This window comes from Dendronephthya gigantea, unplaced genomic scaffold (genome assembly GCF_004324835.1).
Source record: "Dendronephthya gigantea isolate DGI-Jeju-01 unplaced genomic scaffold, DenGig_1.0 000067F, whole genome shotgun sequence".
NCBI lineage: Eukaryota > Metazoa > Cnidaria > Anthozoa > Malacalcyonacea > Nephtheidae > Dendronephthya > Dendronephthya gigantea.
The window spans coordinates 799,020-824,742 of record NW_021163077.1 but is presented as its reverse complement, the minus strand read 5'-3'; the positions used below and the strand labels follow the sequence as shown (position 1 = coordinate 824,742).

Below are 25,723 nucleotides of genomic sequence, written 5' to 3'. Positions count from 1 at the left end.
AGTGACAAAAGCTGGCATAAAAAAGCGCGTACGATGAAGTGGACTAGATTTAGTTGGTAGCTATAGCCCAATTCCCCTTCATTTGCGCTTATTTGACTGATAGAGTTGAAGGGCTCTAAGCGATGTCATACTGTCTTCCTTAACGGCGATGGAACCAGAGAATACTGTCTTTTGAACATTTTCCTGTTACACTGATGGGAAAAAAGATTAACTCCTAGTAATGTCAAGGACATGTACGTAGGAAAACAAGCCCAGGAAAGCTTTTCCCTGATCATTTTCCCAAAGTTTGGCAAACTAGGGCGCATTTTTTACTCCAGCCATGTTTTTTCGAAAGCGCATGCAAGCCAACGAGAGGTATACACCATTAACGCCATTTGCTAAAGGCACATTTTATTATGAGCTGCTCAATGAATTATAATCGCTGTAATCACAAAATTTCGATTCAGTTAAATTCGATTTGGAACAAATCGGTGCCTTCAAAATAGCGAAATAGAAACTTAGAACTGACCAGTCTGGTCGATACATATATTACTAAGCACATAAAGAAATTTTTTCTTCTACCTGTTTTTACACGCAGACACAAAAAAAATGTGGACATCAGTAGTAATAATTACTAGGGTCAAACAATTTTCCGGCAACTGTTTTTTAATATTGCCCAACAGTGAAAGACATCAAACTAATTTAGGGAAGCTGAGATAATTCTATAGATATTTTGAAGAAAATTTGAATTCGTTGTAAACTGGTTTAGTTTGAAAAAGTGTCGTTCAATCGTTCAAGACAGAAACAAAAACTGACCTGTCGTAAGTATTTACAAACTTATCTTCCGATGCGTACCTTATCTTTTCATTCGTTTGTGAGGCCATGTTGTTTTTGTAGCAAAATTAAAAACATGACCGTTTAAACAAAGAAGTACCAGCGCGAGACAACTGGTGTCCAAAGTTGTCTTGATTCGCTGAACGACTTTTATTCCAACGCGCGTTTTGCTGATAAGATACCGTACTCAGACAAGAAGTCGTATCAACTTATAACTCAAAATGAAAAACGTCCTAATCGCGTGCATTTTTGCAGCTACATTGGTCTACTGTTATGCAGGACTTACGCTAGAAAAACGTAAGTATTTTGGAATTTTTTTCCTTAGTTTCAACCTTTGGAAATAGTCACTTGGTTCCCTCATCACAAAGGCTTCCAATGAATTTGAAGTTTTACCGATTTATTTATACCTCATTTCAACTTCAAACATGCTTGTTTAAGTCAACCTAACTAATGAGATTGTGCTATTTAATTAATCTTGTCAGTTCTTAATGGTGTGGCTGGCAATTCAATTAGCAGATAAGTCTGTCAGGTTATTGTTAAGAACCTGCTTTATGAAGACCTGTCTACGAACAAGGGAAAAAGAAAGCACTGTGCCACATAGTTCGATATCAATCAAAATTATTTGAATTAAGATCGGTCGCTTTAAAATTTTATCTTTTGCTCCGGCTCAATTAAATTTCCGTTAATGAAAAGTCGTTATCTAGAAAGAAGAAGTTTAAATATTAAAGACAGTGAAACATGCCAAAACTCGTGGCGTATATGAAACCTGTATGGGTTATTTCGTTTATTTGTGCTCTGCATGTGCCGGGGAATTTTTAACAATTTTCAAAAATTCTCTGTCTTTTATTGTTTTGGCTGTCACATAATTAAAAAAGGAAAATTTTTCCCTTGTATTGAATGAGTGTAAACTTGTGTCGGAAATTGTTGGTATTCGCATCCGGTCAAAAGCTAAAACCAAAACGCTCGAAAACACTGCATTACTCTATATGCGTACGTAGCTATACAGTGTTTGAATAGTTACGTCGATTTCAGTCGGTTTCCCACTAGGCGAATCTTTTCGCGCGACGCGACGCGAAGCGAAGCGATATCTGCAATGCGGTGATGTGATTAGCTTGCAAAGAAATTCGCTGAAAAAAAATAGATAGTATCGCTTCGACGCTTCCCATTTTTCACCAATTCGCTCGAATAAATTCTCATGTTGGAAAACGGACTTCACTATAAGCGAACAATACTCGATTGCTAATATTATCGTTTATTGATATTAAGGAGTTCGGGCATTTAAATTACAACGCGGCAATCCATGATGGCAACCAATAAAACTATTCCAATGAAGTGAATAACTAAAGTTGGGCGCGAGGTTTGAATCAGTCATCGCCCTGTTCGCGAAAGCAAATCGCAGACTTTAACGCCTCGTTTTAAAGTCGTAACAAGTCGAAATTGAATACCATTCAGTTGGACTCTTTCAAATCAAAGTCCGTGAGTTCTGTTTTTTACACCGCGAGCGACTTTGCCCGGAAATAACAAATTTAGAAATGTGTTTCGCCTAGTGAAAATGCTTTTGTTTCGAAAGTTTTTTGCTCTTTGTGGAAAACAAGACTTGTAAAAAGCGAATGATATCATACGGCCAGATCTTTACAACCATTTTTTAGAAAGCGTTAGTTTTTACCATCGTTCCCGCGTTGTCGTCTTGCGAGCTTGAAAAAATTACTTTCGAAATTTATCCGCGCCACACGTAATAGTAATAATGTATGTAAAGACTTTTATAACTCCATTTTCCGCCAATGCATTAGAATATATGCATTAGAATTACCAAGTTTTACTAGTAACTTACATGTGAACATCGTTATACTCATAGCTGATGATGACAAAACGAAGAGAGCAATCGATGATAACCTCGGACTTGGTGGTGGTGTTGCTGGTGCTGGTTCCGTTCCCGGACAAACTGCTGGTGTTGATCCAACGTTGAATAATGCGCAGACTGGCATGAACGCTGGTGTCACAGCTCCTGCCGAACCTGCAAATACTGCCGAACCAGCCCCGCCTCCTGCTGCTACCTCTGCTGCACAATCTGATGATAGTGAAGATACTGCCGATAATGCCGATAATGATGATGATGATAACGATGATGATGACGACGATGATGATTATGATGATGACGACGACGACGACGATGATGATGATGATGATGATGACGATGATGATTACGATGATGACGGTGACGAGGGTGAAGAATCAAGAGCCAAACGATCTAGCGATGATGATGATGAAGGTGATGAAGGTGATGATGATGATGAAGACGATGATGGTGACGATGACGACTATGATGATGACGATGACGACGACGATGATGATGATGATGATGATGATGATGATGATGACGAAGGTGATGACGATACAGATGAAACCACGGATGATGAGGAAAGTGCACAAGAAAGAGATGATGTGAAAAGCATGGATTCTGACAAAGAACCCACCAAAGACAAGGTCAGAAGCTAAGAGCACACTAAGACATGTTTACCAACACCATGTTTTTCCGCTTATTGGTAATGCTATTCATTTTAAGGCCATTGGCCATCTCTAAATCGTTTTTTAAAATTTTGCCAGAAGGTGAAACGATCCGCTGAAGACAAAGACGACGACAAAAAAAGCAAAGACGAAGAGAAAGAAGACAAAGATGACGAGAAAGAAGACAAAGATGACGAGAAAGAGGATGAGCACTCGGACGAGAAGGAAGACGATGAAGAAAAGGACGATGAAGAAAAGGACGATGAAGAAAAGGACGATGAAGAAAAGGACGATGAGAAGAAGAAAGACGACAAAGAGGAGAAGAAGAAGTCGAAACGATCGGCTGAAGAGGAAGATGATAAGAAAGAGAAGACAGATGACAAGACCGAGGTCAAGGAGAAGAAAGATGAGAAGGAAGACGATGAGGCATCCAAACACAGCGATGTCGCTAAAGCCGAAGGTGACGATAGTGATGCGGCAGACGATGATGATGATGAAGCTGATGATGATGAGGACGATGATGATGATGACGATAGTGATGATGATGAATAGATATCGTCAATTGTTTTCTGTGAAAATGGATATTGAAAAGTACATGCATGCTGTGCTGCTTCTTGTATGAAATGTTCTACGAACAAGCCATAGCAGACATAGTTTCGTGTCAACTAAGTTACTTAATTATATTGCTTTAGTTCATGGATAGAGGTCACTAAGTTAAATGTACCAATGATTTCTACAAATAATCAAATAAATTAACACATCTTGTCGTTATTTTTGCATCTGGCGTCAACCTTTAATATGAACAATAACCATCTAGTATATCCATCAATAGAATCATCGAGTATATCTTTTGAAAAAAGCGAAAACCTTAATGTTAATATACACTGTAGCTTTTTTGGCATCATAAAAACTCGTGCATTAATATTACGTCGTTAAACAAATTCCAAATGGCCAGTCTAACATCCTCTCCCAGTTCTCGAAAAACTTTCTCTCACGATCAGAATTCTTTCGACAAACAACTGTAAACCAACTGTTTAAAGAGCTGAAGAAAAAATCACTTCGAGCTCAAAGAGAAGTGCATTGGCAACTGGCGGACATTCTCATGCTGTTCGTCACGTGCACTGTAACGAGGTTAGAATAAGTATTACCCCTTGGTATCCTGGCGTATGTCACGTGTATTTTACATCAACAGCGTGATTTGAAATCGCCCTGCATGGGGCCAGACGTTCAAAGCTAGTCTACCGCTAACCAAAAGTTTTAATCCGATTTCGGTAAAGATTTGCGTTGACCCAGGCAACTGGGAAATTTCTGTGTGAACGTAGCATTTAGTAGTCTATTCATTTGCAGTTGCTCATTCAATTTTTTATTTGTTTGACATCGCACCGTATTTTAAACTGGAGGCCAAGGTGAAGACCGGGACAAGGAGCATAAACCTAACAATTCTCTCAAATACAGTACTCCCTTTCTAAATCAAACGCGACGCCCTATTGGTGAGTTTCACTAAGCGTTTTCATAGTGATTTCACTGATTTGAGTTGCGGTCAACCTCAATTGTCTGGACGCTTGTGCTGCACAGGATTGAGCAAATGATACGAAATTGCCCATATATGCTACCAAGCGCAAAAGCCAACACATACACTGAACAATAACTCACTCTGATTACTGTGTCTCGTTTTCGAGTTCACCCCCATTGGAATTATGACGTCATATGAAACCAACGAATTAGCTAAAGGCGGGCAGGCTAGTTGGCGTTCATATTCATTGCACATGCTACTACTAGATTAACGTTTCGTTGTACCAACGTTCTGTCGTTCTCATGAACCTTTCAGCTCTCGTCAGTCTCATGAAATCGCGCGTGAATTATGTAAATCGTAACACTTTCAAAAAATGATGCTATCTGCGTAAACCCGAACAGCGAAAGATAACTCGTCACGCATGGTCACCATTAACATAAATTTTGACACTATTTTAATATGCGTGTAAACACAGGGCAAGTTCGATTGATCATAAATCTAGGTTCGAGTTACCAAATGAATGTTACGCGCGGGTACCCGCCGTCCGCTACATTGTTTTGAAAGAAACCAAATCATTGTTGCGGTTAAGATAATTAAAAGAACCTTTGGTAGCTCGAACGAAAACTAAATAACTTCGTCGACTCAAGATGAAACTTTGGTTCAGTTTTATCGCTTTCGTAGCTTTCGTTGGCTTTTGCGTTGCTGTGCCGTTGAGAGATGACATGGGCAATGATGAAGATGTCAATGAAGAGATGATGAGAGGTGAGGTTCCGACTGTTATACGCCTAATGACACATGCATTATTAGTATCATCTAAAATGCAATGTCATCAGGGTTCAACTGTGCGTTTATTTCGTGAAGTTCTCTGATGTATAGTTACCACAGTTCGTAAAAGTTTTGTGTGGGCTTAAATTACCCGAGAATTTAAACGTGCTGGCCAACTGTAGGTAGCATAACTGATAATTTAACAATAAGCTGGTGTTCTTTAGTATGTCCTATGATTCAGAAGATAGTGCTTTTAAGTTTTAAACACAATGGTTGTGTGTATTGAGAAGTCTTCATAGATTAAATCTGAATCCCATGAAATATATTGAACAACAGCAGTCTTCATTAGGGTCCCTGAGAGAAATTGTGGGGCCCAAGGCAAATTTAATTTTTTTTCTGGGGCCCTATAACGTCTTGGTTTTAAATCTCTGCGAGGCATAAAGTACTTCAAAGGTATCAAAGCGATGTGAAAAAGTTTAAAAAACAAACTTTTTTACAAACAATGTCAACGTTTCTTAGAAATTAAAATAACAATGACTTTCACTCGTACTTTCGACTAGTGTGCGAATAATACACCGAGCCCAACATTTTTTTAAGGTGCTTTAATTTTAGGTTCTTTCTTAAGTCGGGGGCCCTTTCAGGTTAGGGGATCGGAGCAAAACGCCCCCCTACCCTCTCCTCTCGACGGCCTGGTCACTACACGAGACATTTGTAAAACGTTAACTTATTGTGAGCAAAATGGCAGCAGAAAGCTCTAGCATGTGATAGGCTTAATTTATTCACTCCGAATCACTCGGATGTTTTGAAGAGAAAGGGCTGTGATCATTAGTTGAAGGGATGATACCGTAGATGGACACACCCCGCTTTCCAAATGTCACAGAGAATCAATGCTTCTTCTTAGACTTCTTTGTACTAGATGATGCATGTGTTTAAAAATCATGTAATTTGAATCATTTCGCTTTAGACTTGGACGAAAATGCATCTGATGTCATGAATGAGGAAAAGCAAGAGAGTGCCGATGATGAAGCGAAGCCGGAGGAAGATAAGCCAAAGACAGAGGAGCCTCAGGAGAAAGGCAACGAAGCTGAGGCAAAGGACGAAAATGAACGGAAAGACGATGATGATGAAGCGAAGCCGGAGGAAGATAAACCAAAGACAGAGGAGCCTCAGGCGGAAGGCAACGAAACTGGGGCAAAGGACGAAAATGAACAGAAAGACGACGATGATGAAGCAAAGCCGGAGGAAGATAAGCCAAAGACAGAGGAACCTCAGGCGGAAGACAACGAAGCTGAGGCAAAGGACGAAAATAAACGGAAAGACGACGATGATGAAGCGAAGGCGGAGGAAGATAAGCCAAAGACAGAGGAGCCTCAAGCGGAAGACAATAAAGCTGAAGTGAAACAGGACGAGAAAGAACCAAACGCGATCGAAGATGAGACGAAGTCGGAGCTTCAGAAATCGGAGGAGGAAGATAACCTGCACAAAGATGCCGAAATTAGGCCGAAAGAAGAAGATAAGTCGAAGGATGAAGAAGATGAAAACCAAGCGGAAAACGAAAGACAACAAGAAGCTGCGGATAGTAAACCTAAAAACGAAGGTACGGCGAAAGAAAACGAAGATGCTTCGAAAGATAACGAAGATGAAGCAAAAAGTGAAGAAAATGTTGAAGATAATACTAACAATGAAAACGATGAAAATGACAATGAAAGCGACGAGGAACACGATGAAGACGACGAAAAAGAAGATGATGAAAAACGTAGGTTTAGCTCAAAAGCTGCAAGATTTATTGATTCCTCAAGAAGAGCGCAAAATCATTTCATGTACTAAATATATGTTATACCTTTTTCAGAATCGAACAACAAAGGCATGGGTAACGGCAAAGTAAACAAGCCGAAAAATTTTTGGGATTTTTATCCATACCCTGACCATATTCATTATCCCGTTATTTGGCCAGGACCATGGGGTGGTTATCCGTATGGTGGTTTTCCAGTTGTCATTCTTCAACCTCCAGGTTTGTATGCCCCCCTCCCGCTCATAGCGGTTTTTAATGCCAGTGTGAATCAAGATACAGCATTTGCGCAGAAAGTTCTGTGAAGGCTTCCGTAGCTTTAATGATAGATAATTTTGTTGGAGACAATCACCTGCAGACATTTTGCGATATTGACGGCATGAAATGAAGAAATCACCACCTTCCGGAATTTTATCAGGTGCGCATCCCTAGCCCTGGCCACTCCTGTCCAAATGCAATAGTTTGAACATCTGTATGACCACTCGTTTGCATGCAAATGGCTAATCTCTTACTTTGGTAAAAAACATTCTGATGAATTCTGACTTAAATTTTGTCACGTCGATTTTAGAACGCTAATACAGTGTGAATTCCCAAGCTTTTTGTTAATAACGTGAAACAAGCCTATGAAACATGTTTTGTTTATTAGAAAAGAAAAAAGGCGGCAAAAAAGGAACGAAGAGATATTTCGGCTATAATTTCGGTCATTGGCCCTGGTACGGACACAGTTTAGGAAATGGTCATGGATACAGTTTTGGACATGGAGTTGGCAACGGCCTCTACCGGTATCCAGCCTTGGGAGTTGGTTTGCCGTATGGTGTTTATGGAAAGTACGTATTGTTAGTGTAGTCAATGTATGATATAGATCTGTGATATTCCTTTTAGTTCAATCTTCATAATGATGTTTTTCATTACAAAATGTTTTTCATTACAAAATTCTAGATAAGTTGAGGTTCAAGAAGTGATTGATATATGCCTTATACGCAGAAAGGCGTTTTCGAAAGTGTAGTCATGTAAAGTAACTTTTATCGTAATTAGCATCCGTTTTTATTGAAGTATATTACGAGAAATACAAATAATAGAATATAAGACTTGATTCTGGTGTTTCTGACGTACTATAGTAAGCTATTTATATCTTTTATTAAACTTTTTCGTTTGTTTAATTATGATATATGTGATAAAACAGTTGGATTAATTTTCATAAGGGATTTACAATCACAATCTCGACATCGCCCTTGCAAACCAAATACCTAATGTGGAACAAGGTACTTGTGCTTCTAATTAAAAAGGTTTTCTCGTCAGTGACATCCTTTCTTTCACACGGTCAATTCATCGATTTCAGACCATACTGGGCAAACTGCGCCGGGAAGCCTGTTTTACAAGGTTGATAAAACAGCAACATCGCACAATTGTTGATGCGTGCAAGCATCCCCAATTTCTTCAAATCTGTTGCTTTAAAATTTTCACTTCTCATATTGCTGTTGCATATAATCGGACTAACTAATATTCAAACTTTTAACCTAAATATCAACATCTAGTCTTCGCTGGCCGTCCCCACTTCCTACAAGACTTCACCATGGAAAACCTGGACCCCCGAAGAAAATGTTACAGGGGCCCCATTTGTAGGAATTTCCATCCCACTCCCAACCACAAGGGCGAGGCCACAATCGAATCTCGCGTCGTATAGGATTCTGTTTATTAGATTTGTTTACTGAACGGACGAGAGGAGGCTGCACTCCTTCGTCTTCATTGTCGTCTTCTTTGTCATCTTCGTCTGGTCGTTGAGGATTCTCAAACATTTGCTGATCTAAATATGAATAGAATTTACCATAAAGTGACCATAAAGTTGTAAAAAAAAAGCTAACGAAAAAAAAGGAGCGAGGAAATGTCTATGGATGTAACTTGGGTCCTTCGGCAGTAATCGAACCCATGCGTCTGGTATCCCAGACTCCTCAGTATTATACATAACTCAGAAACCCGCATCACTTGAACATTTTTACAAAACGTTAATTTTCACCCACTTCGTAGTGATACAATGTTATACAATGTTCTGGAATTTCAGCTGCGTAGGTTCGATTCCCCGCCGAAGGTCTGAATTGCATTTTTAGAAACCTTTCCTGGCAGACCTGGCCCGTCCCTGAACCATAATAGTACTAGAATTAATAGTTCTCCTAGTAAACTATCTGCACGTATTTCTGTATTTTTGGCTCTTCGAAAGGGTCTGGCATCAAACAAGTTATGAGGGGGCTGCAATCTGGTCATGCTGAACCCAGGGAGCTGCTGTATCCTGGTTATGCTGTACCCTGGGTGCTGTACAGGCATTGATTTTTTGTACAGGCACTGGTTATGCTGTACCCTGTCTATGCTGCACCCTCGGTGCTGTATTAGGCAATAGGGTTTACCTTACAAAATGTTTACAAAGTGTTTCAGCAGAAATCTGCTTCAAAGGAAATTAACTGAGTTATTATGGTATACGAGGCAAGACAAACCTGGAGCAATCATAGGATATTGAAAACCATAGTAAGGCATCACGGGAATGACAAAAGGTCCTGTGTATGTCACACTCTCGTCCTTGTTGTCCTTATCATCTTCGCCTGTCTTTTTGGATAGAACTGCGACGAAAGCAGCCCAAAATATGACATTCTTCAGCCAAAAACTTAACCACTCCATTTAAATCAGGTTATATTAAATCTTTAATATCTATTTTCCGACGAGTTACTTGACAGCTAATTGATATACTTGCTACAAGTTATTTCAGATGTAATCGGTGGTTTTTCAAAATTTTAGACTTTTAGACTCAAAGTTTTAATATTTTTTACTAATCACTTTGTCTATTAGAGCAATGCTGTTAAGACTTAATCTGACAGGTAAACTCTTCGCTTCATTAAATTCCGTCTCTTGTTACATACGTACACAAGTAAAAACGACGTCAAAATATATATGTTCAAACTTCAAACTATCAATATGGCGGTCCGAAAAACAGTTTTTACTCACTATGTGCTATTCTTCTTAACTTTGCACACTATTACAACAGAATCGGTCTATCTAAGGAATTCCGGGGATGCAGAAAAGAGGAAATACAACGCGGGTTCCTCCAAGCATAAAACTGTGATCGACCAAAGCAATCCTTGGCCGTTTCTGCCGAGCGCGGGAAGTCACTATGCAAAGACAAAAGGATATCCTAGTTACCCATATATGATTCTTTCACCTCCAGGTAATGAATGAATAACGCGAAATTTTTTTCCATGTTGATCAGGCTGTTTTCAGTGATAACACGACAAACGGACTGGGACTAGATATTGAAAAATATGTCCGAAATTTTCGTTATATTTTAAAAAATACACAGAGAAAAAGTACATAGATTTTCATCTAAAATCTAATTTATATTGCATTATCTAAAACAATAATCCCCCCATCGATGCAAACTGAGATAAGCTCTCTAAGAAGCAGCGCTTCTGCTTCGAAAGATGTAGCTATGGTACACACGGAAGCTGACGATTTTTATAATTTCAATTAGATCTTCAGAAGAAAAAAAAAGATTTACACGACGAAAAAGGAAGCAAATATTTCACGAGCAGACGTCAGTACGTGCCAGTGCCATATCAACAACAACAACAAGCTATCGTTGGTTATGTTCCAATATATTACACCATACCTCAATATCAGTATGCGCAATATCAAACATTGTATCCTAGTTTATACCAACTTGATGCTGGAAGTGGAGTGGGCCAACAGTATTTAGGACAAATGGTTGGTTATGGCAACCAGTATCCTATAATACAAAACCCTTTCCTACTTTCTAAAAGGTATTTATTTTTCAATTTGATGCTTAGGCACTACACCTATGCTTAGGCACTACATCAACATCAAAGAAGATTTCTAATGGGCACACCATTCTTTGGCTATAATCTCGACATGAAATGTTGTATAATCTATGGCCATTTCCCCAAGTTTATGCATAATTAAACGTATAATAATTGTTAAGTTAATAAGTTAATAATCTAATAATAAAGTAATAAGTAATAATTGTAAGTTGGACAATATTGTTATTGCCTCCTTACCTCTATTTCAGCATTTCACGCCTAGCTGATACACTATCTCTGAACCATACACTATCGTTAGTTAAATATATAGGTTCATAGTGGCCATTTTAACTTGGTGTCGATAACGGTGGAGCGATTGTTTTAAGACATCTATAGAATTGAACATAATACGTACGTTCTCTTTACTATAGCTAACACTAGGAATAACCGTCTTTCATTTTAGATCCAAGGCCAAGAAGCCACGTGACAAGAACCTTCCAATGAAAAGACAGTTCGTTCCCCGTCATCACTGGTCTTTTAGCCAGTGGCCATTTGACTCTCACGAGTACGCTTTCACAAAAGACCCATTTTATTCGTCAAATGGCCGTCACCTTCCAAGATGGGGACCCATCGAATGGGGTGGGGCCGGACCTTGGCGACATTGGGCTATCAATAGAGAGGGGCTGCCTTCTCCATTCGGAATAGGACTTGCCCCCCATATGGGCGGCCAAGGATACATTGGACTCGCGGGACGATGGCCACACGGGCATGGCTATCCTCTCCCTACTCACTTCCCCACACCCGCCCATCTACAGCATTTACTTCCATGAGGGACTAAAATGTTTCTTTACTTCTAAAGCATAGAAACTTTTTAGTGACCCTTTCTAGTCGACACATGTCCATTTAGTGAATGGAAAATAAAAAAAAACTATTAGCTATGAACTGTGGTAGGATGGTATAGGATCACTAAATAGGCAGTGAACTAGCAAAGAGCGGTTTAAGTACAAAGGTCGTGAAATATTTGTAATACTTGACCTCAACTAAAAAGAAACCACGTTTACCTCGAATGAAGAAGACACACAAAGGGATGTCATCGAATTAAAAAGCAATCTTGAATCTTGAAGCATAGAGGAATTCAAGGCTTTTAATAAAGTCCTTTATAGTAAATTGAATAAATCGAAGTGCTTCAACGTCCCTGAATTTTTCTGTATTTAATTTATTTGGATGCATTACATTTTCAGATATTTATTCAGCATGTATTAGGATTTGCCGGGCTGATTAAGGAGTAACTTGCATTCTTACTTCAGTACGAAGTTAGAGTGAACGACCGGCGAGGAGCATGCATACATGACAGATCATGTAACTAATATATTATGCAGATATTGACCTATACTGACAGTTCTCCATCTAATCTATTATCTATATATTTTGCTTTTTTGGTACTAAAAAATTGTCACTTTTATAAGAAAATAAATATCTAGGTTTTTCTTCCTAGAACAAAAATAAATTTTATTGCGTCTGGAATAGAACCATGGATTCTTTTCATTTCTACGCCAGTGTATCTACGTTAAACATTTGAAAAATAATTCAATAGAGGTTATAGAGCAACCTCTTTTTACAATTAATATATTATACATATACAAATATTTGTGCTTGTTTACATTTTTAGAATGACGTTGTGACCTTTAATTTCGTCTTTATTATATACGCCATACTTACAACAAACTTATCTGTTCATGTTGTGTTTATCCATCTGAGGATAATTCGAACCTTACGGTAAATTTACTTCCACTACTGACCGTAACGTCGTAGTATATAAAGTTAATGCGTGTGAGTTCATGTCTAGCGCAACTAGAAATAGCACAAAGCAAAACCAAAATAAAGGGCGTTAGCCGGTTTGCCGTTTGCGCATTGGCCAAACACTGAAATAATCCTAGTTCAAAAATAAGGAACTACAAACTGATCTACTATACTCTGGATGACAAAGGAAAGTCAAAATGGAAATGTTCGATCGTATATATGACTGGTCTATTGTATTCACATTTGTATCGCTTCTACATGTGCGTCTAAAGAACCTGTAACATTCCTCTGTTAGAATCAACAACCAGAAATTTGAACTACACGCTTCATTACACTTGTCGTAAACGAAAGCTGTTTTTATTGAAGTAAATTGAAAATAGCTTTATGGTTTTTTATTTCTCTTCAGCATCTCGTGTAATTGCGTCTCTACGTTTTCTTTATGGCTGTACGATGTGATATGTGGTTCTGAACGTTGGCAATGAAAGGATTTAGGAAGTGGTTAAGATTGTCCATTTTAGTTGTGTTATTTCAACTATGGTTGGGTCAAGGTCTTCCTGTTCAAACTCTACATAAGCGAAAGGGTAAGACATAGAGTCATCATGCGAAGGCGCTACTTAAAATCGTCGAGTCACCCTCGTTTTAAATCAGACAAAATGATGATGATTTCTTTGTTGACTATTTGACACGAACGAGTGACTCGCCACCCGGCGAGGGATCTTGTTAATGTCACATTTCCTGCCTATTTCGTCAACAGGACGTACATCTTTTGATACATCTCCTATTTGATAAATTAAACACATCAAAAAAGTTATCAATGTGTACAAAGGAGCCTCTATCACAAAGCATTAGGCAAACCTGGAAAAGGTTAACACAGAAAGTTGGCTGTGACCTTTGACTGTTTAACGATTAACGGCTTACAAAACACGAGAGAGCATAGATACATAAACAAACTACATGTAATTCCAGATCACCTTTGGGGAAATAATTGCAGAGTACTGAGTATCTGCTAAAAAATATCAGGTCATCTTTAAACTTGTGTCTTCATTCTTAAGGCCTATCAAAGATTTCCAAAAGCCAGAAAAATCCAGGGGAAGAAGACAAAGCTCGTTCCTACATCAAACAAGGCACCATTCCTTGGTCAAAAGCGAAGCTGGCTAAACCCCTTAATCAAAATGCTTCGTCACGAACAATGACTTCAAATGACTTTGCAGATATGGTGAGAATGTTCTCGTCTCCGGTAACAGCCCCTTTAATAACGGCGCCTATGAGTGACACCCTTTTGCCGCCTAGCCCGATTGAAGCTCCTAATTCGCTTCCAAACATGCGTTGTATTTCAAGCTCTTATGGTTCAGAGTTGTGCCTCCCAGAGGTTTCAATGAACAGCAATCACCCACCTTGCTCACTTGATAATGATAATCCACACCCAGGCCTCGGACCCTGTGGGTTCCCAGGTACTGGAATCCCAGGTTTTCATCCTCAGTATCCGCTTGGCAGCAGATGGAAAATGACTAAGACGGGATATGTTGCAGATATGATGAAGCAATGCTTGCAGGGCCCGTTAAGTAAGTACTATAATCCACGTGAGTGACATATGACAGAAATATCTAAATTTTAAGTACCATCAACTTTTGAAATGATGAGAAAAGTGTCTTTTGTGAAAGTGTACTTCTTCGCCAGTTTCAGCTTAACCCTTAACTCATCCGCGTCGGCGATTTTTTGTGTGAACGAGTGATTAGTTACAAATGCTCTGATGAATAAGAGCTCTTGTTGGTGCATGCGTAACTCACTCGTTTACATCTATCAAAAGAAGAAAATCGCAAGTAAAAATGCAGCAAAAATAGGAATATGCCTTTCTGGCCTTCTTTCCAGTTATTAGTAAATTTTCTCTCTTTTCTTTAAGGGGAAGGCTGCAGTCCTTGGGGATGTGACTGGTTTGGAAATTTCTTTGATGATGATAAGAAAGGTGGTGGAGGAGGTGGTGCCGGTGGAGGGGGTGCAGGCGGAGGAGGTGCAGGCGGAGGAGGCGCAGGCGGAGGTGCAGGCGGAGGTGCAGGCGGGGGGGCAGGCGGGGCTGCTGGCGGAGGTGCCGGTGGGGGTGCTGGCGGAGGTGCTGGCGGTGGTGCCGGCGGTGGTGCTGGTGGAGGAGGTGCAGGCGGAGGAGGTGCTGGCGGAGGAGGTGCAGGCGGAGGAGGTGCCGGTGGAGGAGGTGCAGGAGGAGGAGGTGCAGGCGGAGGAGGTGCAGGCGGAGGAGGTGCCGGTGGAGGAGGTGCAGGAGGAGGAGGTGCAGGCGGGGGAGGTGCCGGAGGAGGAGGTGCGGGTGGAGGAGGTGCCGGTGGAGGAGGTGCCGGCGGAGGAGGAGGTATAGTGTATAATTTCATTGTTGCTGCTTGAAATAGCAATGATAAAGAATAGTTATAAAAATCGCAATTCCCGACAACAAAGGCTGTCATTTCCCTCACAATTGACTGAAAAAATTAAAAACACGTCAAGCTTCTCCTGATTGCTTCATTTCAATTAGTTGTAGCAAAAAAAAAGACAGTTATCATAAAATACTGTAGCTATATTAATTCTTCGTAAATGAAATATAAATATATTGCAACAAGGAAGAAGCCAGTATCCACCGACCTCTGTGAAGAGTATATACATTTATATTAATGTATAAATTAAAAGTTGTAACAATAAGTACTTCTCTTTGTTTTCAGGTTTTGGAGGCGGCGGAGGTGGTGGACGTCCATTTTCATATTCCGATCCTTCCCGAAATTGGCGATTTCCGATCGGGGGATTAAATTCATTTCCGAACCCAAGCAATGGCCGGCGCAGAAGCCTGGATAGTGTTTGTAGCGAACTTCGCAGACAATTTGTACAAAGTAACAACAACATTGGCGGCCCAGAAAGCAACAAAATATTTGAAGACCTGAAGAACTTTCCCTTACAACTTCCTAATATGCCAGGGACAGGTAGCTTTGAAAATCTCCCAAATTTGATTAACAATCCCTTGCTGTCACCTAATTTTGCCGCGAGCAAAAGTGTCGAGAATTTTGAAAAAACAACCGACAATAACCTATTGTCACCAGACTTTTCTGCCAGCAACAATTTTGATGGCGATAATGCGCTTTTTGGTGGAGGAAATAATCTTGATATTCTAAAGAACGACGTAGGGGACTCGAATAATATAATGAGCAGTGCTTTTAATTCACGAAACCCGCCGGGAAATAACAATGGATTAATTCCGAATAGCAGAAATTTACAGCTTGCAAAGGGCAACAATTTTAACCCGTTTAAAGATAATATTGACCAAAAAGATGGACCTATAGAAAATTCAATGATGTCTTCAACTTTTCCGGGCGGTGATGGTGGAGGAATGCCACAGATCGACCAGTCAAGATTTTATGCGTCAAATGATGACATGTTCGGGCAATATGATTCGACGTCAAATTATGATTATCCAAATTCGTATTATGATAACAATGGCGCAAGTAGATCCTGGATGATGGAGAGTTATTCGGATTATACTGGATATCGACGGTTTGTATTTTTCCGTTATGTGAAGTTTTTCTTTTTGTTTTCCGTCAAGATTTCTATGACAGTTTAAAACATTTTACGCCGAATGTCTTGTTAATCTTTAAAAGTAATAATCGCCGAACATCTTCCTATAAGAATCTCCCAATCGGGTCTTTGTTTAAAGGTCTGTCTAACTTGGATCCAATTCACTTCTGACGTATGGAATATAGTCTGTTATTGATAAAACCGTACTGCATTGGCTTCAGTGCATTTGCTGCCCATAAACAACATAAGACAACAGACTATAAAACATCCAGACTCTTTGAAGTACTTCGCGGAGAAAGCTCTTAAGCGCGCGGAGAAGTACTTTAAAGAGACTGGGAACGAGGCTGTATGTAGACGTTATTTTAACAAATTTAGAAGTTCAAAGTGCAAACAAAGCATTCGTTTATATTGCTGACAGAAAACGCGGGCGTTATTTGCAAGTGCATTCCTGTGGAATGAGCTTAATATGTAAAGTTATGTTTATTTAGGCCTAGGACCCTGAATAATAGATTAATCCTACTCAAGAACAATATTCCTTATTCCCCTTATTCCTGTAAATAAGGCTTTGAAAAGTACTTTAGTAGTAAATTTCTTCGCATCACTTATCCAGCTTATACGTCCTTCTGTTTAGGGCTGGGATGGCCGTTAGGAGTAAGAACAAAAATTCAACTCATGACAAAGAGGCTCATAGCAAATCGAAGATGATAATGGCCGTCCCTCATCCAGACAAAAACTGGCGCCACAAAAACGGTGTTTGGTATTACGTGAAGGAAAAAAAGAAATTGCACAAAGGTGACTACAACGGCAGGTTTTTACTACCGACTATAACAAAATGGAAACACTCTAGCAAGAATCTTGTTAAGCCGAATACAAATAAAAAGAAACATAATGATAATAAAACGTCTTAGTAAAACTAGACAGCTGACTTTAGTAATAGAGGTGACAGGGTCCGGAGGGAGCATCGACCTCTGCGTTGAGTTTCGTAGAGCGTCTTGTAATTCCTAGGCTTAGATTGGTAACGGCACGAATTTTAAGACTGCTTTTTCATGATTTCATGGCAAGAGAGACTAGAGAGTGTCCATGCATGCAGAAGAGCTGTACTCCTGATCTAGCTTTGCTAGGCATGTCTTAAAATATGGGTAGAAGAATCTTTAGTTTGATTCACACAAAAGCTAAAAAAAGTCTAAAAAATGAAATTGTTAGCTTTTTAAAATAACTCAGCAAAGTACAAATTAAATTATTTGGTACATGCAGTGCGTACAGTTAATTAAATTAGCCCGTGCGGAAAGACTGATTGTAAATATATATAGTTGAAAAAAAAGATAATAAAAATAATAAAATTCAAGCTGAATTAAACCATTTTTTTATAAAATACATACGTTAATCAATACATTAGTCTAAAGGTCAGTTTAAACAGTGATCCTCGCTGGAACTATGCTTAAATCCTAGATTTGAAACTGGAATTGTGTTTGAAACAGGATGTCTATATATACACAAGCGCACTGGGGCCAGTTGTTCAAAGCTAGGTTAGCGCTAACCCCGGGTTAAATTTTAATCCAGTGTTTTAGTTTATGTGCTTCTGAACCAGTGTTCATTTTATAACTTTAGAAAATGTGACGTCTATCGGTCTAGAAAACAGTTAAATAGAAAAGATATTCAACTTTGTAAACAAGCGATTAAAAAAAATCAATGTATAGAGATTTGCTTTAATCGATGGTTACGCTAACCGCCTGTTGAACAACCGGCCCCTGATTTTAAACTTTTCTCTCACCCTGATATTCATTACAAACCATTTAAGACCTTAAACTAAACTGTGATAACATAAGATTTCACACTGCATGTAAACGGATCTAAGGCTATCACTATCAGGCTGTTCTTGGCCCGGTTTGGATGAACTTTTTACTTTTTATTTTTCGTTTTTACATTTTTATTATTGACAGGTTAAATCACCATGTTTGATTCACCAGACGATTATCTCTGGTGGTTGTTAAAACAGACGAAGCTACAATGGAGAAACGATTAAAGATCAATCGGTTCCTTCCTTGCGTGTAGATCGCTTGAATAATCTTACCCGTAAGCTTTGAAAATATTTTTGTTTATAACTACCGGTTAAACTATCAACCACCTGAAGAAAGTCGCAACATTTCTTTCTATCTCTAAAGTATTGTGTTGGCGATTATCTTTCAAAAATAATCGTCACAAACTAAAACGATATAACTGAATAACTAAACTAAATTCTAACCATAACAATCCTTAAACAGAATTGTTTAACACAAATCCATTTTCGATGAAGACTTGAGTTGCGTCAATATGAATTCGATTTATTCGGGTTTTGTTTTGTTTATATTGGTCGTGGTCTGTTCTAGTGTTCCTGTACCTCGGAACCCAACTGACGCGACGAAGGATTCCGTGGAGAGTTCTTTAAGAAAGGACGTTGTGGAGACAAAACCTGCAGAAACACGTCCCAGCGTCCCCATCACGTTTGCTGGACGTGGCCAAGGTAAGCGCCACGGTGTGTCTGTAAAATTATAATAACTTACCTTTTCTGATCTGATACATCAAGCCGTTGTGAAGATAGCACTGGATGTCCACCACCGGACGCAGAATGTTTTCTGTTAATTTAAAGACCAAAAGCTTTAAAATCACAGACGCAAACCTCATCAGCATTATGACACAGTAATTAATGGAACCATTTTTTCAAGTCTGAACTTTGAAGAGTTGTAGTAACAGTTTGGTCGCCTGCAATGTATTGTATTCCTATATTGATAAACTTCTGCCGTCGAATGCATATGCTCTGCATGTATGCTTTCGTTAATTGACTCCATAAGTCGCTTTGGATTAACAAAGTTAAATTGTATACGATTAGTATATCAGTTTGAAAGTACACCATGTATATTTATCACTGCTTTCGGCAAAAACCCAAAAGTTTTGGGGTAAAAAAATATACGTGGTGCATATACCCTCAATCTAGTCGTTATATGGCAATGTTCTCTTAGGTCTCGTTGAGATTGAATACGACTTGTGGCGAAAACACGTTCCGGGTTGACATGATTAGTATTTTATAGTGTGTAGATCGTCGAAACTAAAGGCAAATATTTCCTTTTAGATGTCAAGAGATCGTTTAAAAACGGCAAACTACAGCCTCCTACAAACATAAAGGGAACGAGAAGACAAGAAATAGATATGGACGAGACCGAGGAACAAAGTGATGTAGATCAAGAGAGGGACGATGACGAAGATACTACGAAGCTCAGCGATGATAGTTCAATGAATGCAGAGTCTGACTCAAAATTTACCGAAGATGACGGAAGCATGACGGACGATACCTCATCCAGACCGATGGTAAAAGTCGATGAACCCGAGGTTAAAAAGTTAAAGGGTGATGAGAGTTTGGAAGGAGACGATGGAATGAAATCGGAAGAAATAGCAAGTTATAGCAACGATCTAGAACGGGAGATGAACGACGTGAGTGTTGATGGTAGCTCCGATGTGACAAAGAGTTTTTTGAATGACGAGGAAAAGACAGCATCTCTTGACGACAGTAAGTAATTGTTTAGTAACTGTTTTCGTCCGTATATTTGTCTAAAAACGCTTTCTAATATCATTTCCTGCAGAATGCGATACCAAGAAAAAAACTCTTTTAGTCAGAGTATAACATAGGCAGCTTGCATATTTCAAATCCTTGCCTATTTATTTTCTTTCTATGCAGAAAGTAAAAATTACGAAAATTCGAATATCGACAAATCTAGAAGTGAAGATGCTGGTAGTAATGATCATATTGAATCTGGAAGTGACAGTAGCAATGAAGGTGCAAGCGACAATGGCGATATTAGCAACGCTGACAGCCATAGTGTCGATGATAGTAATGGTGACGGTGCAAGAAACGATGAGGATTCTAGTATTAGCAATGGAGAAGGCAGTGAAGCTACCAACACTGACAGTGACGATGAGACAAATACTCATAGTGACTCTAGCAATGATGGCACATCCAATGAGAATGATGGTGCTTCAAATATCCATGATGATGATTCCGCAGTCAAAGATGCCGATGAGTCAGCAAAAGATAGCAATAGTGATTTAATGGGCAAAGCTGATGACACCACTGCCAGTAAACCAGACACCAGTAACCATGAAGATTCAAGTCAGTTTGACAAAGACTCTAATGACCTGACAGAGACTGACAGTGGGGCAAACAGTGCACCTGTTAATGACGATAATGTCGCAAGTGATAATGATGGTAGTAGCAATAAAATTTCTGAGTCAACAAATGATGACGATACTTCTAATGAAATTAAGCTTGAAGGTAAAACTCCGTCTAAAACTACTAGTGGTAGTGAGAATTCAAACAGTAAAAGTACCAATAGTTTTGATGGTAACATAAACTCGGAAAGGCAGGACACTACAGGTCATTTTAATGATGAAAGCTCCAGCGACGCTGATTACGATTCAGCTGGCTTGGATGATGACAGTAATAGTTCCCCAGAACCTAAAGGATCGGGTGGTAGTGAAGACATTGCGAGTAGTTCGAACATTGCAGATAATGTTGAATCAGACAATAGTGATTCGAACGGTAAAAATATCGATGGTGGCAACAATTCAGACAGTGGAAATACCATTTCTTCAAAAAATGGCGACGAAAAATTTGAAGACGAAAATATGGATGAATATGAAGGTTCCAATAATTCTGATACTGAAGACAGCAGCGCCACAGATGCTAGTAATACTGCTAGTACCAACAATTTTGATACCAGCAATTCTGAAAGTTCTAGCGCATCAGATGGTGGAAGTACTTCTGACGGCGACAGTCCTAACTCGTATGATGGTTCTTCTGAATTTGACAGTAAGAATGGCAATGACTTAGATACCAGTTATTCAGACAGTGGGAGTTCTAGTATATCCGATGGCAGCGATGGTGGCAGTACTAAGTTCGAGGATGCCAATGATTCTGACAGTGACATTGCCACCACTGATCATGATGAATCAGGAGAAATTTTAGGCAGCCATGACTCGGGCAAGACACCTGAGACAGTTGAACCTAACAAAATTATTAACAGTTTATCATCGGAAAACCGAGAGATAGCAGAGGGGGTTGGAGATCCTTTAGAAAATGAGGCTGACGATGACGTGGTTAGTGATCAGACCCCGACTGAGGAAGATGGCCGCGACGACGAAGATGAGGCTATGACTAAGACTTCGGCTGGTAGTGCTACTCAGGTTGAAAACAATAGTGCTACTCAGACCAATAATAATATAGCTCCTGGAAGTACAGATGGTCAGACAACGAGCCAGTTAGCTGGAGATAAGCCAACACAAGCAGTCGAAGTACCAAGCATTCCCAAAACAAATCCTTCAGAAGTCTCTGACGAGGCTATACATGACCCAATAAAGTCACCAGCAAGTAATACCAAGACAACTCCTTCGAAGCAATCAAGTAGTGATAAGGATGATGATTATTTCGATGAAGAGGATAAAGAAGATGAGGAAAATTATAAAGATGAAAATGGCAGCACAGCCGAGACTAATAGTGACACTCCCACCTCTCCTGTTCAAAGTGACTCTGCAACAGTTGATGTGAAACCTACCACTAATATAACCCCTCCTGCTCCTGCCCCCTCCACATCATCTATGGACGATTCCACTTCTAATGAAGAGCAAACCCCGACTTCACCATCTGAATCGGGCCAAAGTGTAGACGACACGTCCTCCTCTATTGAAAATGAAGACCTTGAGATGAAAGACGAGACAACAGAACCAACCACTCTCCATATAAGTTCCACCCAGAATTCGGAAGACACCTTAACTTCTCCAAAGATAACGCCGCCAAATCTCCCCCTTGCGTCACTGGAAGATTCGACTTCTACTACAGAACATCCCCCCACATCCCAATTTACCTCTGAATCTTCACAAAGTGTGGATGACTCCCCGGCTCAAAGCGAGATCTCGGGTAATGATGATGATTCCCAGTCGAGTTCCACCGAATCTCAAACCACTCAAACAACAAAGCAAGGAGACTCGTCTGCGAATGACGGCGCAGGAACGAATGTGGAGGTCAGCGAATCAGAACCGAGCGTTGTAAACGAGAACATGGGGGATGATGATGATGAAGAAGAAGATGATGAAGACGATGGGGATGATGCTGATAAAACTAACGATGATGCTAATACTAACGGTGATGATGGTGATGAAGGCGAAGGTACTCACTACGTCATTCAATGATGTTTGATATAATATGTCTAAATTATCACCGATCATCGTCGATAGTTAAATGTTGAGGCACTTTGAGGGCAGAATGTTGGCTTTAATTGGCCACCATGTTTGAAGCCTGTCAGCATGTCTAAACGTGAAACCACGACAATCTATTGAGGAATCCCGCGGGCAGTGCACTGAGATAACTAATTTGCAAAGTGTTTGTGTTTCAGCGTTGTACGGCCTAAAGCACATGCATCCCCTGGATGTGAAATTGATAGATGATATTGATGAGAGATTTGATGACGCTGAGGCACGAAGCAAGATACATCTGAGGCGTAATTACAAGAATTTACGAGGCACGAAACGAACGCTGCATACCAAACATTTAATAGGCCTGAGTCCTAGCGGGGGAGCCATGGGGTACGGTGGACATGGATTGGGTAAGTTGGGTTTCTTGAATCGATAGTAAATCTTTACGAAGCGTCTAGAGAGCCACTTTGAAAAATTCTTAGAAAATTATCAAAAATGATCGTATTACGCTTCGTTATTTAAAGAAAAACCCGCTCTGTATTGTCTATCCGCAAACTAGACAGGCTCATTCAGTTGAACCATACAAAACACTAAAATAAGGCTTTAAGTAGAATTGTCATGTTACATACTCATTTCATTACTTTAAAGTCGGAACACGCTTCGTTTAACAGTACGAATGACAGGCTCTGCTCAAGGAAGAACAGACTAAAACATGCACAGTCATCCGATTATATAGTTATAATTATGGCATATATCATATATTTTCTAGGCGTGCCTGGAGTGGGTCCGTATGGTTTTGTAGGGACAAACGTTCCCGGGTTTCCAACGGGATATCCTCTTGGTACCAAGTGGAAAATGACAGACCATGGTTATGTTTTGGATCATTCAGGGTTTCAACATCCCTTGTCACCTCACTCTGGTGAGTTAGTAAACACTCTACTACAGTTAGGTTGACAATTTGTTGTCTGTTGAGAGAAATTTCATCAAAGTCGAGTGAGCTCTTACCGTTGAGCAATAAATTAACTGGAAGGCTAAATACGTGAATTGGACGGAAACATTGCCCATTAGGTTTTCAGATTCATGTGCAAATATTCTTGGCATTTAGCGCTGCTCTTTATATTATATTGAAGTGTTGGAAACTCTATTTCGTATAAGAGTTGTAAGACTAAACGTTGAATACATTAACACTTACCGATATTTTTCTGATTGTTTGCTGATTAATTTTTGCTAAAGCTTTGAAACTTCCACATCAACTAGTAATTCCATTAGCTTTGGGCAAAACAGGCAATATAGGTCACTTGGCTCCAGCTGCGTTAGAGTTCATTGACACTTACTGAGCGACATCGTATAACCTCCCATCCTACTTGACCAAACAGATTTTTGTTTTCCAGCTTGTCTTTGCGGTCCACTTGGCTGCATGTGTCACCCTTTTCCTGACAATGTTAAGGGCAAGAGGCGTAGCAAAGAAACACACAAGGTACATAGTGCTAAGACAAAGGCTGTAAAAGAACAGCCTGGTCTGAAGAGAGCAAGTATATGCAAATGTGGTGCACTGGGATGTGGATGTGCCCCACTCCCCGACCAGGAGACTGGGTCAAAACGAGAGGACGCGCCTGCAACGTCGCCACATCCAATTGACCTTGCTATCGGTTGGCCCTTCGGGTATGGACCAAGTTTTGGTTGGGGACCTGGGGTTGGGTAAGTCTAATCCTTGAATACAATGTCAGTTTTCATTATAGATTATAGTGGTCTGGAAAATGTAGATTACTCTGCATGACCCACAGTAGATATTATTTTGCAATGCTTGCACTAGTAATCCTCGTCTCTAGGATCATTCTCGGCGTAGTTCAGCATGTTACGAGTTTTCTCTCTCTTCTTTATAGACCCCCACTAAAGCCTCTGTGTCCTCTTGGTAAACGAGATAAAACAAAGAAGACTGGTTCTAAGTCACACAAACGTTGCATAGATTCTTACACACCAAATATGGCCAATAGCTTCGCTGCTGAGCCATTCATGGGATGGCCTTTTGGACTTCATAGCAACATTGGTTTCGGCTGGCCTTTCTCGGGATGGTGAGGGATTTTGTATGAATCCTTAGGACTAACTATAATTACACTAGCAAGCTAGCTGAGTTCCAACTTTAGGATTAGCTATATTTCACTCACAACTTCTCGAGTAGTTCCCATTTTTTCCATCACCTGAAAATCCAAGTGTCCAACGTAGGAAAAGGATATTACGAAATTTATGATTCAAAGTTTACGAGTAAACCAAGGCTTTTAGTAAAACCATGAGGTAGGAGAAAACATGGACTGAACTCGCTGTATTCGGTTGCTGGATGGTTTGAAGTTTCGAACTATTTCCCAAAGAATTTTTTTTTCAATAGCTCCGGTGGAGGCTGCACTCTTGGTGGTCAAACCTATATCAATAACTCAGGACGATAGCCTGGAAGGCTGTCAGATAATTTTCAGTAAGTACGATATTTATATTATATACTGTGGTATGGACAGGGTCCTGATTCCAAGGGGAGGGGACCGGAGCAATTTAAAAAAAATTGAAATTCAGAGTCTATTGATAGCGATTTCTTGCGTTCTTGGGAGAAAATTCCTCTCAATTGTGAAATGTGAAACTACCAACATTATCTGAGAACAAGCGTTTGCAACCCTATGTTAACGAAACTAATTACTTTAAATTATAGAATCTGTTTAAATTACTAAAATTCTTAAATATGTTTTTAATGTATTCAAGGCAACAGACTGCTGAACTATATAGAATGGTCTTAACCAATAAACAAAGAACAGTCGGACTTCAGCGCCAGTACGATGATTGCCATTAACTGTTTAAACATTAAACGTTAGTTTAAAACTATTTTTTATGTTTACCATGTAAAACATAGCCGGAAAATATACGTTACATTAACTTTGTCATATACAACTAAGTTTTTATTAAAAGAAAAATACAATTTTGTAAACTTGT

General features: G+C 39.6%; 5 protein-coding genes across 6 annotated transcripts; all 5 read left to right on the top strand.

Moving 5' to 3' along the window:
• The first annotated feature begins 948 nt into the window (after positions 1-948).
• LOC114530953 (protein PFC0760c-like) lies at positions 949-4,097 on the top strand. 2 transcript variants are annotated; one of them, XM_028552577.1, is made up of 3 exons: positions 949-1,110; positions 2,669-3,297; positions 3,421-4,097. In XM_028552577.1, exons 1-3 carry the CDS (start codon positions 1,035-1,037, stop codon positions 3,868-3,870), a joined length of 1,155 nt encoding a protein of 384 aa, XP_028408378.1. In that variant the 5' UTR covers positions 949-1,034; the 3' UTR covers positions 3,871-4,097. The 2 variants fall into 2 exon arrangements, with proteins under 2 accessions (XP_028408378.1, XP_028408377.1); XM_028552576.1 differs by having other exon boundaries at positions 950-1,110; positions 3,418-4,097.
• Positions 4,098-5,397: 1,300 nt separating this feature from the next.
• Positions 5,398-8,466, top strand: LOC114530951 (protein starmaker-like). Its single transcript, XM_028552575.1, has 5 exons — positions 5,398-5,593; positions 6,561-7,352; positions 7,446-7,607; positions 8,032-8,212; positions 8,325-8,466. The coding sequence occupies exons 1-5, from the start codon at positions 5,479-5,481 to the stop codon at positions 8,326-8,328; spliced, it is 1,254 nt and encodes a 417-aa protein (XP_028408376.1). The 5' UTR covers positions 5,398-5,478; the 3' UTR covers positions 8,329-8,466.
• A 1,822-nt stretch (positions 8,467-10,288) lies between these two features.
• On the top strand, positions 10,289-12,379 carry LOC114530976. Its single transcript, XM_028552600.1, has 3 exons — positions 10,289-10,596; positions 10,900-11,188; positions 11,649-12,379. Exons 1-3 carry the CDS (start codon positions 10,323-10,325, stop codon positions 12,013-12,015), a joined length of 930 nt encoding a protein of 309 aa, XP_028408401.1. The 5' UTR covers positions 10,289-10,322; the 3' UTR covers positions 12,016-12,379.
• A 961-nt stretch (positions 12,380-13,340) lies between these two features.
• On the top strand, positions 13,341-17,822 carry LOC114530882 (jacalin-related lectin 5-like). Its single transcript, XM_028552480.1, has 5 exons — positions 13,341-13,566; positions 14,038-14,547; positions 14,886-15,344; positions 15,688-16,510; positions 17,163-17,822. Exons 1-5 carry the CDS (start codon positions 13,464-13,466, stop codon positions 17,437-17,439), a joined length of 2,172 nt encoding a protein of 723 aa, XP_028408281.1. The 5' UTR covers positions 13,341-13,463; the 3' UTR covers positions 17,440-17,822.
• Positions 17,823-18,661: 839 nt separating this feature from the next.
• Positions 18,662-25,695, top strand: LOC114530981 (dentin sialophosphoprotein-like). Its single transcript, XM_028552607.1, has 9 exons — positions 18,662-19,031; positions 19,638-20,072; positions 20,241-22,724; positions 22,951-23,160; positions 23,520-23,669; positions 24,142-24,448; positions 24,634-24,822; positions 25,134-25,217; positions 25,496-25,695. Exons 1-8 carry the CDS (start codon positions 18,842-18,844, stop codon positions 25,189-25,191), a joined length of 4,023 nt encoding a protein of 1,340 aa, XP_028408408.1. The 5' UTR covers positions 18,662-18,841; the 3' UTR covers positions 25,192-25,217; positions 25,496-25,695.
• The last annotated feature ends 28 nt before the right edge of the window (positions 25,696-25,723 follow it).